The 15,802-nt window shown below is 45.5% G+C and overlaps 1 protein-coding gene across 6 annotated transcripts in view; it reads left to right on the top strand.

Annotated features, from left to right (window-relative positions):
* LOC133393520 (uncharacterized) overlaps positions 1-15,802 on the top strand; it is a 233,526-nt gene that overhangs the window by 114,849 nt on the left and 102,875 nt on the right. For 5 of the 6 annotated variants that reach the window (XM_061658756.1, XM_061658752.1, XM_061658753.1 and 2 more), the window contains one exon: positions 13,634-13,853. In XM_061658756.1, coding sequence (XP_061514740.1) covers positions 13,634-13,853 — 220 coding nt within the window. Of the gene's footprint in view, positions 1-13,633; positions 13,854-15,439; positions 15,695-15,802 lie in introns of those variants that run through there. The other variant, XM_061658757.1, reaches the window with a different exon arrangement.

Here is a 15,802-nt window from a genome sequence, read left to right as displayed (position 1 = left end):
ATCGATGCAATGTAAAAATGATTACGGAATCGCTAGCACACGATGGAGGGTTTGCTGTGCAACGCGCAGAACCCTAATTCGCTCTAACACGTTTCTAACACTAAGCTTTTGCTTTCGTCTGTTGTGGATTACATAGATATGCTAAGCATCCTGCGCATGATTGTGAGTGTGCGTGTGTATGCAAAACTGTCGCGAAATGTAATTTCTTCCGGAATGTTATGATCCATCGGTCAAAGAAAGGAAAGTGTTCATGAAAGGCGGAAAGACGAATTGAGGCCCCTGAGGAGGGGGTACTGACACACAGCTGTTGGAAGATTGAACGGTATACTTAAATTGCCGGCGGATGGGGGGGGGGGGGGGGTGGCCATGGGACCCCTACGATCATCGGTCACAGGCCCTAAAATTGTTGTCGCCATGGGGGGAGGGGAGGTGCAAATGGTTCTCCAGCGAACGGGCCCCAACGACCATCTTTCCGGGGGGCCCTTATCGCTAATACTCTGTCCAATTGTAGGCATACGGCATACTACAGACTAGAGATCTTCGGTGACCGCCTAGTCCGCCTACCGTTAGATCCACCGCTGGTTCATGACGGTGTTTTTTATCGTGGAGGTGCATAATTCCCCCTGCCTGCAGCGTATGCATCAAGCAGGAGACAGTGTGGCAGTATGCAAATTGCACGCTGGATAGGAACAGGCCCGCGACACCGCCATCATTCCGCACATCTGTATGCCCGTCCTGGGTTCTAATCGCGTATGAACCGTCTGCCGTAGCAAGGGGTTAGTCGCCGGCTCCGGCTACGTGGTACTCAAGTCCTGAAAAGACCGGCATGATCGCGTTGGCTATTACGCCAATAATAATAATAAAAATAATAATAAAAAGAACTTAGCAAAGCAGTCCACACCCGGGTAAGAGTTTGTCTTGACTTTGTTGCTGCCGGGCTACCGCTGTGACGCGACAAATGCACGGAATGCACTCGATCAAAACATGAACCTACCGATCCAAACCCATTCCAAGGCATTGCCGGTCAATCGGCGTCATGATAACTACTCCAATCCAACAAGCCACCAGATTCTGGACGGACAGGTGCAGCACCATACGCGCACCGTAATAAACAAATCCAGAATCCTCTTTTGTATGGATCCAAATCAAAATGTTGTTTCCACTTGCACCCGCTAGCTGAATTAGAAACAAATGTGCAACAAATCACACGCACGTTTGCTTAAATCATGTGTTTTTTTAATACCCTCAGCGGATGAAAATGTACGCATCAGAATCAAATAGTTTTCGGGTTTCCAAACGCACGCACACACACAAAAACACAAACACGCGCACGCAAACTCTCTCTCACACACACAGACACACACAGACACACACACACACACACACACACACACACACACACACAAACAAGCGCGCGCACACACATGCATGAATGCGCGCACGCCAGCACGCACGCACGCAGACACACACACACGCACGTACGCGCGCCCGCGAGCATGAAAGCGCGCACGCCAGCACGCACCCACGAAAGCGCGCTCGCGAGCACGCACCCCCGAAGTCGCGCAAGCACGCACTCCCCACCCCCACTAGACCACCCGCCCCTCTCCACGCATGATCGATTACGGCTACCTTATCGGTAGAACGGTTGGTTCAGCTTTCTTGTAGCGACATGATAGAGTGAACGGCCTCTTTCCCCACGCTGTGTGTGTGTGTGTGTGTGTGTGACGAGACCCAAAAACTCGAGACAGATTTCGGCACATTAAAAACAAAAATTTATAGCCACTATACATTGTGCTACATGATGCTTAGAAGGTCGTTGAAGCATCAAACATGTTCAAATTAAAAAATATTAGATTAGTGTTAGACGTTCTCCTACGCTTGTTTTAAATAGGCTTCTTTACCCTCAACTGGCAGGGGCATCGAATGGTCTCATCAGCAGCGGCACGAAATAAAATAAACCATCAATACACCGATAACACTTTGAATCCCAATCCAGCTTCTCCCACAGCGTCTCAAGGTCACACACAAATTAATAAATGCTAACACCCACCAATAACAATACACAACCGCAATGCACATATGAGTATCAACGCATACACCGCAACAGCCAATCAGCTGGCGGCGGAAGGCACGGGCAGAAGCGCAAGTAAGGCAGGGGCAGGGTGAGGGAGGGAGAAGAAGCGGACGAGAAAATGGGCGCCAATATTTTTAAATTTTTTGACCGTTTTTTTTTTGCTCCGCCGCCATAAATAGTTCGTCCATTTCGCCTGCAGATGTCGCTAAACTTGCTCGACCCAGCGCAGGAATCGCTGAAGTCCAGCGCGGGGATCGGGCCAAAATCTGCGCTGGCCAGCGCAGATTTTGGTGCATTTTCTGCGCTGGAAACTGCTCGAATTTGCGCAGCGGGGCGGGTTGTATGGCGTGCGAGCCCTTGCATGTCTTGGTAGTTTTTTCACCTATAGTTTTAGCAGTTATAATTATAGCATCCGGAGAGCAGGTATATCAGAGCAAATAGAAGTTTACTAAACTCCTGAATTTCGTCGTTTTATTTTAAAAAATCAATAAAATTAGAAAAAGTGATCTTTTCGACGAATAACACCGCAAAAAAAATAGTTTTGATGAATAAAAAATAAATTTAAATAAAATTCCATAAGATTTAGTGCAGATGATACCATTCCCAACCCTCGCCATGTTTGACAGGCTCCCGCTGCGCAAATTCGAGCAGTTTCCAGCGCAGAAAATGCACCAAAATCTGCGCTGGCCAGCGCAGATTTGGCCTGGTCTCCCGCGCTGGACTTCAGCGATTCCCGCGCTGGGTCGAGCAAGTTTAGCGCCATCTGTGGGCGAAATGGACGAACTATTTATGGCGGCGGAGCAAAAAAAAACGGTCAAAAAATTTTAAAAAAATTGGCGCCCATTTTTTCGTCCGCTTCTTCTCCCTCCCTCACCCTGCCTTGCCTTACTTGCGCTTCTGCCCGTTCCTTCCGCCGCCAGCTGATTGGCTATTGCGGTGTATGCGTTGATACTCATATGTGCATTGCGGTTGTGTATTGTTATTGGTGGGTGTTAGCATTTATTAATTTGTGTGTGACCTTGAGACGCTGTGGGAGAAGCTGGATTGGGATTCAAAGTGTTATCGGTGTATTGATGGTTTATTTTATTTCGTGCCGCTGCTGATGAGACCATTCGATGCCCCTGCCAGTTGAGGGTGAAGAAGCCTATTTAAAACAAGCGTAGGAGAACGTCTAACACTAATCTAATATTTTATATTTTGAACATGTTTGATGCTTCAACGACCTTCTAAGCATCATGTAGCACAATGTATAGTGGCTATAAACTTTTTTTTTTAATGTGCTGAAATCTGTCTCGAGTTTTCGGGTCACGACACACACACGCACACACACAGCGCGGGGTAAGTGGCCGTTCACTCTATCATGTCGCGATCCCCCACCCCGCCCGGCGCTAAGGATGAGGATGCTACAAGAAAGCTGAACCAACCGTTCTACCGATAAGGTAGCCGTAATCGATCATGCAAGGAGGGGGGGGGGTGGTCTAGTGGGGGGAGGGGGAGTGCGTGCTTGCGCGACTTCGGGGGTGCGTGCTCGCGAGCGCGCTTTCGTGGGTGCGTGCTGGCGTGCGCGCTTTCAAGCTCGCGGGCGCGCGTACGTGCATGTGTGTGTGCGTGCGTGCGTGCTGGCGTGCGCGCGTTCATGCATGTGTGCGCGCGCGCGCGTGTGTGTGTGTGTGTGTGTGTGTGCGAGTTTGCGCGCGCGTATTTGTATGTGAGTTTGCGCGCGCGTGTTTGTGTGTTTGTGTGTGTGCGTGCGTTTGGAAACCCCAAAACTATTTTATTCTGATGCGTACATTTTCTTCCGCTGCGGCTACAAAGTCCATGCATTTTCGATCTCGCTACCTGAGAGACAACACAACCATTGGCATTGGCATCTTTGCGATCGGCTCTGCTGTTGGGGGTATCAAAAAGACACACGATCAAACCAAACGTGCGTGTGATATATTGCACATTTATTTCTAATTCAGCTAGCGGACCCAAGTGGAAACAACATTTTGAATTGAATCCATACAAAAGAGGATTCTGGATTTGTTTTTTACGGTGCGCGTATGGTGCTGCACCTGTCCGTCCAGAATCTGGTGGCTTGTTGGTTTGGAGTAGTTATCATGACGCCGATTGACCGGCAATGCCTTGGAATGGGTTCGGATCGGTAGGTTCATGTTTTGGTCGAGTGCATTCCGTGCATTTGTCGCGTCACAGCGGTAGCCCGGCAGCAACAAAGTCAAGACAAACTCTTACCCAAGTGTGGACTTCTATGCTAAGTTCTTTTTATTATTATTATTATTATTATTTTGCGTACTAGCCAACGCGATCATGCCGGCCTTTTCAGGACTTGAATATCACATCGCCGTATAGTCAGCTCTTGCTAAGGCGGACGGTTCATACGCGGTTAGAACCCACGACGGGCATGCAGATGTGCGGAATGATGGCGGTGCCACGGGCCCGCTCCTATCCAGTGTGCAACTTGCATACTGCCACACTGTCTCCTGCCCGGTGCATACGCAGCAGGCAGGGGGAAGGATGCATCTCCGCAGTAAAAAAAACACCGTCATGAACCAGCGGTGGACCTAACGGTAGGCGGACTAGGCGGTCGCCGATGATCTCTAGGCTGTAGTATGCCGTATGTCTACAAGTGGACAGAGTATTAGCGATAAGGGCCCCCGGAAAGATGGTTGTTGGGGCTCCGTAGCTGGAGAACCATTTGCACCTCCCCTTCCCCCATGGCTACTACAATTTTAGGGACTGTGACCGATGATCGTAGGGGTCCCATGGCCACCCCCCCTCCCCCCCATCCGCCGGCAATTTAAGTATACCGTTCAATCTTCCAACAGCTGTGTGCCAATACCCCCTGCTCCCGGTCATCAGTTACCATTGACAGGGGCCTCAATTCGTCTTTCCGCCTTTCATGAACACCTTCCTTTCTTTGACCACATTTGGCGAAAGTGTTGCACACACACGCACGCTCACACCCACGCGCAGATGGCTCAGGATATCTATGTAATCTACAGCATACGAAAGCAAAAGCTTAGGGTAACAAAGTTATGCTTAATGTTTAACACGTTCAGCACGATGACATGTACCAGGGACTACCAGTGAACTTTCCAGGATGCTGGTTTCACAATCAACTTGCGTTCTTGATGCTGGCGGAACGGAAAGTTGATGAAAATCAGCGCCGGGCTGAACGTGTCAATGCGAATTAGGGCTCAGCGCGTTGCACAGCAAACCCTCCAGCGTAAACAAGCGATTGCTTAGTCATTTTTATATTGCAGTGTTTGCGATTTTTTGGTTTCATTGCGAACTCATTGCGATTTTTTGGTTTGATTTGTGAAAATGCAACTTCATCGCCGCAATGTTTGTTAACGACATTTTTGGCGCCACAACAGCTCGCGAGCATTGACAACACGCGAGAATGAGATAGCGCTAGGGAGGGAAAGAGCACGGACGATGGCTGGCAGCGATTGGCCGTCTGACGCACCAACACATTCAAACCTTCGGCAGCGCGCTCAGGCGAGGGGAATGAGGCGGAGCCAGGGACGGGCAGCTCGACGAGCTGCTCGACAAATTTGCCGTTGGAGAGAAAAGGAAGGCATGATGAAATTCTCAGAACTCCATGATTTCTTCCGTCGCTTTGCGCAGCGGGTAGCTTGCGAGCCTTGGTAGTTTTTTTACCCCTTGTTTTAGCAGTTTTATATATAGCACCCCGAGAGCAGGTATAACAGTGCGATTTGTGGCATACGAAACACCTGAATTTTGACATTTTAGTTTTCAAATATCCACAAAATTAGAATTAGTGATCTTTGCGATGAATACCAACGAAAAAATATAATTTATGAGCAAAAATCAAAGATTATTTCATATACTATAAGATCTCGAGCAGATGATAACACACGCAACCCTCGCAATGTTTAACGGGATACTTAAAACCTGAATTTTGACATTTTATGTTGCAAAAATCAACATAATTCGAATTTGCAAAGAATTGAGAAACCCGCGCAATGTTTGAAAGGAATCGTTGTTAATTGCATGACGGAATCTTTCACCGACAGCGACAAAAAGTAGCTCAATTTTGCAAACAGAGCTACTTGTCTAGCGCGGCATTTTTGCTTCATGCGAAATAATCAAATCATTTAGTTTGTTTACAATCCAGATTAATGCCAAACGCAAAAAAATAGATTTGAACACATTTTATCCTTTTTCTTGTGTTTTAAAATATAGAACAAGTTGGTTGACTGAGTCAAATGAGCTACTTTGATATACACGGAGTGAAATTTTGAGATATTTTTCGTCGCGCGCGACGTTGTCACTCTATTTCTATCTACACGGTCAATGTCAGTTCCACGTCTATAACTGTATACTATCAGAACGTGTGAGGTGTACGATCCAAAACTGATGAGTTCCGCTTAACCGTATTAAAAACGGACTACCTGCTATGCAGTTGACAGTGATTTGCAAGGGCTTGCACGTCATCTAAGTTCACAGCCCCGGAGCTCTCGCATTAAAGAGCTTGCGAGCCTAGGCAGTTTTTCACTTCTAGTTTTAGCAGTTATAGATATATGGGCCGGTCTGAGCCAGCACTTCTATGAGCTCATACGACCTAACAACATGCCCGTCATGGGTTTAATCCCGAATAGACCGTGCCCTCATACGTAGGACTGACTATCCTGCCATGGTAACAATAAGTCACTGAAAGCCAAGCTCACTTTACTAGTGGGTATAGGTAGGTCTTGATCGACAGCGATTGTTGTGCCAAAGAAGAAGAATTATAGCATCTTGAGAGCAGGTATAACAGTGCGATTTGTAGCGTACCAAATAAACACCTAACTTTTGACATTTTATTTTCTAAAAATCCATCAAATAGAAATAGTAATCTGTTCGACGAATCCTTACTTACAACCGCTTTGCGGTCTTGGCCTGCCTCAGGAGTGTCCAAAACCGCTCACGGTCTCGCGCCTTCGTCTGCCAGTCCGTTATCCCGGCCTTAATGGCGGACGCCTCCACGCCATCTTGTCACCTCAATTTGGGCCTACCACGCCTCCTCTGTCCTTGTGGACGGCCAAAAAGGACTTTACGGGCTGGGTCGTCCGTTTCCATGCGTACAACATGGCCAGCCCACCGGAGCCTGGTGAGCTTGATACGCTGTACGGCATTGAGGTCGCCGTACATCTCGTATAGCTCATCATTATAGCAGCTCCTCCATTGTCCTTCCACACATACGGGGCCAAGTATCCTTCTGAGCATCTTCCTCTCGAACGCGGCTAAGAGTTTTTCGTCAGATTTGGACAGTGTCCATGTCTCAGATGCGTATGTGAGTACTGGTACTATATAGGTACTATATAGTCCTATGTTCATTCGTCGCGACAGGTTCTTCAGAATGAACCTCAGAATGACCGGTTGGCAGCCGGCATCCTTGCGCGCAACTCAGCTTCCATGATCGTTGCTGACGTTTGACCCAAGATAGGTGAATTGTGGGACGACTTCAAAACTGCGTTCACCTGTTTGTTCGTCATGCCTACGTAGATTCGGATTATTTATTGGTAGGGCCGCTGATGTTTCCATCATCAGTTTGGTCTTTGCCTCGTTTATCTGCAATCCGAGGTTCTCTGCCGCCTGCTCGATCGCCTGGCTTCTCTTACATAGGCCGTAGACCTATGATGTCTATATTAGTGATGGGTAAAGTTGGCAAAAATTTGGAGTCGACTCCGATCCGACTCCGATAAATTCGGAATCGATTCCGGAAGGTAGGTCCGCCCTGCATCAGCCGGAGTAGTGATGGGTAAAGTTGGCAAAAATCCCGAGACCGACTACGAACGATTCCGAACGACTCCGGAAGGCTACGAACGACTCCAGGCGGCTCCGACTCCGGTCGGATCTAGTTGTTCCATTATTCCGGAGTTGGAATCGGACTAACAATAGTTGGAGTCGGATCGGAGTCGTGGGTGCGCTCCAGAGAGCACATCACTAGTCTTTATCATCAGCGTATGCCAGGATCTGAGTTGACTTATATAAGATGGTTCCCGTAGTCTCCATCCTCGAGTTGCGGAGAGCCCTCTCTAGCGCCAGGTTAAATAGGATACAGGCAAGCCAATTTCCTTGGCGCAGACCCTTGGTAGAAGCAAAACGTCCTGAGAGTTTTCATTACGTCTTCACCTGGCAAGTGACGTTGGTCATAGTCATTCTAACTATCCTTATCAGTTTGGCCGGGATTCCAAAAGCGCTCATAGCGTCGTAAAGATTTAACCTGGCTATACATATTCAAATTTATTTGTCTACCTTTTGGTTACACAAATACTTAAATAATACTTATTACCTATGTTCCTAACCTAACAAAAATTAACACAAATTATCAAAAATTTGAGAAATTTTTTTTTTTAGAAAATTAGAATCTAAAATTTAAAAATTAAAAATTAAGGCAGCACGGGATTATGGAGGGTTCTAATGCGGGATCGGAAAGAGGATAAGGGAAGGTTGAAATCAAACATAGAATATACACAGTTAAATCGACGAATTGCACGAAGAAGGGGGTCATTACGGCCCACTGCAGTTCGGCGGGAAGGGATCACTAGGGGAGGGCGGTTTCGAAGAACACGGTTAGGGGCGTAGAAAGGGATAGAAGAAAGAAGGGAAGGAGAATCAATATTACCAAGGAGTAATGCGGCAATAAAGGTGGATTGGGCATGGGAACGGCGGTTTTCCAATAGTTCCAGGCCAAGCTGCCGACACCTGCCCTCGTAAGGAAGTATGGGGGAGGACAATCTACCCAGGATTTTACATATAGCAAACCTGGCTATGCTATCATATGCGGATTTGAAGTCAGTGAAGAGATGGTATGTGTCGTGTCTGTATTCAGCCATCTTCTCCAAGATCTGCCGCATGGTGAAGATCTGATCAGAGGTTGATTTTCCGTTCCCCTTTGATAGTCCGGAATCTTCTTTGATAGTTTCCTACTATCTCTTCGACGTGCGGGACAAGGCGATCCTGAAGGATCAGGGAGAATATTTTATAGGCGGTATTCAACACCGTAATACCCCTGTAGTTGTTGCAGTCCAACCTATCTCCCTTCTTGTATATGGGGTAGATGATGCCGAGATTCCAATCACAAGGCATCAATTCGCTATTCCACACCTCAGTAACAATTTGATGAATCTCGTTTTCTAGTCGTACACCTCCATTCTTGACCAGTTCAGGTGCAATTCTGTCGGTCCCGGGTGCCTTGTTATTTTTCAGCCGACGGATAGCCTTTTGTGTTTCTTCTATGCTAGCTGGCAGTAGCATGACACTATCTGCTAGTGGCGCCTCTAGCTGTTCGCTAAACTGGTCATTGAGTAATTCATCAAAGTACTGAGCACATCGCGAGAGGACCTCTGGCTGTTTACTAACCAGATCTTTATCCTTGCTGCAGGTTACCTTTAGGTACAACGTTATTTCAGTGACCTGCTATCGCTTGGTAAAACTTTCGTGTCGGTCCGTACGCCTCTCTGGTTTGCTCGGGTTCCCGCATGTTTTGCTCTTCCAAAGCATGCTTCTTGGAGCGGCGAACTCGTATCTCTTCGCGTCTGAGCCGTGAATATTCCTCTGCGCATGCCTGCGTTCTATGCCATTGCTGCATTGCTCGGAATGCAGTATTCTTACGCTCGGTCACTTGTCTGCATTCATCGTCGAACCAGCCAGATTTGGTGTTGCCACGATGTGGTGAGAGTATATTTCTTGCACAATTTATTATTTTTGTTTTTAGAGCGTTCCACCTCTCGCTCGTAGTTTCATATCTGTTTTGTAGTAGTAGAGACTCTTCTGAAGAGGCTTTGAATTCCTGTTGGACAGCAATGTCCCTTAGAGAGTCCGTGTTGAGCCGAGGCTGCGTGTTTTGTCCGCCCCCATTGGCACGGGGGCGGGCGATTCTACAACGTATCACTAAGCCAACCAAGTAGTGATCGGAATCGATATTGGCTTCTCGATATATTCTGACACTTAACAGACTCGACTGTCGTCGGCGGCTTACTAACACGTGGTCGATCTGGTTGAGGGTTACTCCGCCCACGTAATTTTGTGGATGTCCCTCCGCGGAAATTTGGTACTTCGCCCCAACAGATTGTTCGCTGCGACGAAGTGGACCAATCTACTACCATTATCGTTACTGTGCTTATGCAGACTGTGACAGCCAGTGTATTGGCGGTACATTGGCTCCCTACCGACTTTTGCGTTGAAGTCCCCCAGGATGATTATGAGGTCATGCCTGGGGCATGTATCTATGGTTCTAGCGAAGCGGCCGTAAAAAAGGTCCTTCTCCTCTTCCTTTTTCTCTTCGATAGGGGCGTGAACGTTTATGAGGCTTATATTATAGAATGTACCTCGCATGCGTAGGGTGCATAACCTATCGCTTATGGCCTTGAAATCAATTATTTCGGGTGTCAGATGGAGACCTACGCTAAAACCCGTTCCGAGCACGCAGTGGCGGTCGTGGCAGTTTTAGTAGATGTCTTAACATTGCTTTCCACGCCTTTTTTTCACACCGCTCCCTAGCCATAGAATCGTTTGTAGAGCTACGAGGTCCATGCTCAGTGTGGCTAGGGTATCATCAAGTTTTTTCAAGGCTCCGGCCTCGCTAAGAGTGCGTACGTTCCATGAGGCCATTTTAAGAGTTGTCCTTTGGAATGGTATAGGGTCGGTATCGTTCGATACCCCGCGCCAACATGGCCGTTTTGTTTAGCGTCGGGTTGCCTCCCCGATGTTCAGGCATCCAGATCCCGGGATACTCTCCCCCTCCTGGTTTGACATATGCCACCATCCACCCAAGGGGTTGGGACAAGCCCGTGTACCCAAGCTTGGATATGTGGTGGCACATGTTACCACTCTGCACGACTAGGACATGCCAGAATAGGAGTTGGATGGAAGAGCCTGTAATATCCCTTGAGAACTTCGGAACCCATCCCATGTAGAGCTAAATGAACAATGAAACACAAGGTGAAGATCATGAAAATGCTACGCTCACTATGGCTGTTACAACATCAGGTGTTTCTTTTGGCGTGCTTCCTGCAGCTTTAGTAAATGTGGAAATGTGTATGTTCATACAAACACGAGCACTGGGACCCTTTCCGTTTTAAGTTGGTAGGCTGAAATTTCAGCCTGTCAGCTGTTTGCATTGTATATCAGATTTCGAGCAGCTATCTGTGGGTATAATATACAGGTGGGTTTATCCCAAAGTGTATAAATTTTAAAGGCTTATTTTTTATCTCTTCTGCTTCGGAATGAAGATTTTAAGAGTGTTTTGAGTATTCATCAAGCCTCTAGAAAGTTTGTTTGAACAAAAGTTTTCACCCATCTTGTCAAAAAGTGATATTCAAATTCGGTTATAAAAACATTTTATAAGACCATCTGGACTATATACACTTTGATTCTAGATTCCATCACCAGATCTGTTTAATGCACCTTGGAATAAATGTAAACACCACCTTGTTTTGCCATTTTTTCGAGCAGGTATTCGAATCTAGATTATCCTAGCCTCAAAAATAAAATTAGACTAAAAATTGCAGGCTAGTTTTATGTGTGGTTTTGTATGAAGTGTTTACATGATTTCAGCCTACAACTGTCAAACTCCACACAAAAAACTGACTAAAATCGTGAAGGGCCCCACTATTAGATAGTGAATCACAGCGCAACGTCTTTACTGAGAAACTTTATAGAAAAGTTTGTTTACAATATCGAGGTAGCGAAATTACACTAATCGGTACGGGAAAGCTTAAGATCAGTAGTGACATAGCTGCAACGACGGAAGTTGCGTTGCAGACCAATAAATATGCGAGAAGAATAGAATTCTTAGTGATGGACGGTAACACTCGCAATTTTCAGCATGTACATCTTTCTAACACATACATTCCGAATGAAGGTAAAATAGCAGACTCTGGATGGCATCACGGTGGAGTGATCAATATTTTGTTGGGATCGGAGCATTTCTGTAGAATTCTAGCGCTGGACGGCGGCCGGCCTGGAGTTTATAGAGTAAACGACTTTATTATTATATATTAAGTTAGTACTGTGTTCGGCTGGAAATTTACTAGATCAAAGCAGCAGCAACAGAAAACATCAGCCATTTGTTCCCATGTGAGTTTTGCAGAGCAAATTGAGCAATTTTGGTCTATCCAAGATGTTTGTCAAGACAGCTTGACTCAAGAAGAAAAAGTCTGTGAGCAAAGCTTCGTGATAACACATTCTCGTGACCCAGCTGGTAGATATATAGTCAAATTTCCCATAAAACACAACGGTTAGGAAATGATTGGCGAGTCCTTAGGGACAGCAAATAAAGAATATCTTCTGCTAGAAAATTGAGGCACTACACGAGAATTACTGCTCATCCGTAAAGCAGTATCTAAAGCTGGGTATCTATTTAGATTTCCACTGTTATATCAACTGGGGTGGAGTAGTAGATAGATATCCGACGGAAATGTTTTTTTTTTTGTATGAAGTTATCAACTGCATATCACACTGCTCGACTTTTCAACCACGTTGCTATGGCGGCATACACCATTCCATTCCACTGCCAAACCGATCGGTTAGCGAAGATTTTAATTGAGAAAATGCAATTGAATCGCATTGGAATTTTGCTAACTGATCGACTTAATGATCCACTCCGTTATTGACTTTCGTTAGCGATCAGGTTCATTGTTTGGTTTCCCTCACCTCAGTCTTGGATTCAGCGTATAAAGGCAATTTAAAGTAAAACAACGCGTTATGATAGAGAGACCATGGAGACATGGTGACGTACATCCAAATCACGCCAGTCAATGCCTACTGTAAGGTCTGGAGCCACTCTCAACTAGACGTACGAACGCTCAGCGTGGTGGTAGGTTTAATTAATAGCGAAATTGATGTGCCTAACCTACTCATCGCTATAAACTTCTTTGCGCCGTATAGGACTCTTTTGCAAAATCGAATAATACACGCCTTATCGTATCATTTTCGGGCAGTCAGGTCTGATTCATCAGTTCATTCAGTATGAATTAAGTATGTTTCAATGTGCATTCTGTGAGGGTTTGCGTGTTCGTCGATTAAGCTACAGTCAATTCTCTCTTATTTGAGAGCCGACGGGGCTGTCAAATAATATGGGTTTTCAAATTAAAGAGATTTAAAGTGAAAGAGAAGTTCATACAATCCAGTAAGAGATATAACAATTAGTGCGCAACCTTGGCGGCTACTATAGAAAACTGCGAACCGGATTGCAGATTGCAGCATACATCATTCAATAACAATCAACACCATACAAAAATAAGACGCACTCAGATTTCAGAAGTTTCCTAAATTGGGAGATAAAATTGTACTAAAAATGAAGGGACTATCAAAAAAGTTCAAATACGAAGGAATTTTCAAATTGGAGAGTTATCATATAAGAGAGAGTTTACTGTAAATGTAACGTCCCGTAGCATGTAGTTCATTAAGACACTTTCTATATCCGATGAACAAACTCAATAAACATTCAATAAGGACTAATTTATTATGTGACAAATACATCATGCTCTTAATCTTGAGGTTCTCAAATTGTTACGTTGTGTTATTTTTTATTATATTTTATAGGTGTCCTGGGTGCGACGGAAAAAAGGCGATACAGCTTTACAGCTGTTGACCGTTGGAAGGCAAACGTATTCCGGTGATCCGCGATACCACATAGAGTTCCAATATCCAAATAATTGGCGGCTGAAGATATCAAGAGCTCACAAAGATGATGAAGGAGTGTACGAGTGTCAGATATCAACCCATCCACCTAAAGTTATTGTATACTTTTTATTTGTTAACGGTGAGTACACATTCTAAATGTAATGTAAATAATAATTCATAAGTAGGGGAAGGTAGGTAAATACGAACACAGAAATAATAAATTTCTATCGTTTTTATGTTTTTTCATGAAATAAAATCATGGTTGTTTTCGTGCAGTTTGAATTGTTCGGGTAAGACGGACACCTGATATGGGAAAGATTTACAATATGAAGGGCAAGATGGACACCTGTAGAAAACGTTTGAAATTGAAAAGGTTTATAATATTTTCCCATATCCCATAGCTTTCCACATTCTGGTATTGTTAAACCAACTCTAGGCCAATTGCAATGACAGTTCATTCAGCTGCGAACATAGGAATTGTAAGCGCCGCCTGTAACATATCGCAGAATACAGAATCTAAGACATGTATTAAATATTGGGCACATACAGTTGACGTTCCTTCATCTTACAGACCAACATTCTAGAACTTCCCTTTAGAAAATTACTTCGCGAAAAGTTCGTGACTTCGTCATTTTGCAAGGACTTGTCAAGCCATTTTTTCTTCCATGGTCACAATTCAACTATTTGATATTTGTAATCCTTTAGAAACTCTCATCTATGCCTGACCGTTGTCGTATCAATGCATCTTCTTTTTGTCGATTTTTATTGTTCTTGTTAACAGGATAATGTGTACCGTGAAGTGCCTAATCAGCAGATGACTAGAAGGCGTCAGCCATTAAGGCCAGGATAATGACTTGACGAGGGCGAGAGGCCGTGAGCGGTTTCGGACACACCTTATTGTACCGAATAGTTGTACCGCGTTGTTTCAATATATTTTTGCACGAGAGCGTAAAATACGGACGTTCGCGGATCCAACGTTCGCGGTGGCTGGAGTTGATGGGCACACATGGTACATGGCACAGGACAAGGGTCAGCGAAGGCGGCTAGTTCAGAAAAGATTCAAACCTTGTCCTCCAGTTCATACTACTTTGTTTCATCTAGACTTGTCCAGGTAACCACCTGTTTTACACTTTTCCCGGATTGTTTGAATAGGCCTACAGTCAGTACTGTCTAAGGCCAATTCTAGTGTGGATTCTTCACTAGATGGCCCGTAAATAAGCCAAATTTACTATTTGATTCATTCCGCAAAACAACACCTCTAAATGTAAACAAAAGTGTGATTGACAGATAGGCAAAACCAATGGCTACTCGAATCGGAAAGAGTTGTCGACCAGTGTAGAAAATTATTCGATCTGAGCGTATTAACCGATCGGATAAATTTTATCGACTTTCGTTGGCGATCAGGCCCAGTAGCCTGAGCCCCCACTTCCTGACGCAATGAGTTCAAACGCTGCAATATAAAATTGACTACGGAATCGCTAGTTTACGCAGGAGGGTTTGCTGTGCATCGCACAAAACTCTAATTCGCATTAATACGTTCAGCCCGGTGCTGATTTTCATCAGCTTTCCGTACCGTCGAAATCTAGAACGCAAGCTGATTGTAAAACCGGCATCTGGAAAGTTCACTGGCAGTCCCTGGGGACTGCCATCGAACTGAACATGTTAAGCATTAAGCATAACTTTGTTACACTAAGCTTTTGCTTTCGTATGGTGTATATTTCACAGATATGCTGAGCCGTCTGCGCATGGGTGTGAGTGTGCGTGTGTGTGCAACACTTTCGCCAAATGTGTTTTCTTCCGGAATGTTATGATCCATCAGCCAAAGAAAGGAAGGAATTCATGACAGTGGCAGAGTAGGGAAATCGAGGGCCATAGGCGGAACGACGAGTTGAGGCCCCTTGTAAATGGTAACTGATGACCGGGAGAAGGGGGTACTGGCACACAGCTGTTGGAAGATTGAACAGTATACTTAAATTGCCGGTGAAGGGGGGGGGGGGGGGCTACGACCATGGGACACCTACGATCATCGGTCATAGACCCTAAAATTGTTGCCGGCATGAGGGGGGGGGGAGCAAATGGTTCTCCAGC

This window comes from Anopheles gambiae, chromosome 3, assembly GCF_943734735.2.
Source record: "Anopheles gambiae chromosome 3, idAnoGambNW_F1_1, whole genome shotgun sequence".
Classification (NCBI taxonomy): Eukaryota; Metazoa; Arthropoda; class Insecta; order Diptera; family Culicidae; genus Anopheles; species Anopheles gambiae.
This window is presented reverse-complemented; position numbering and strand designations above follow the sequence as displayed.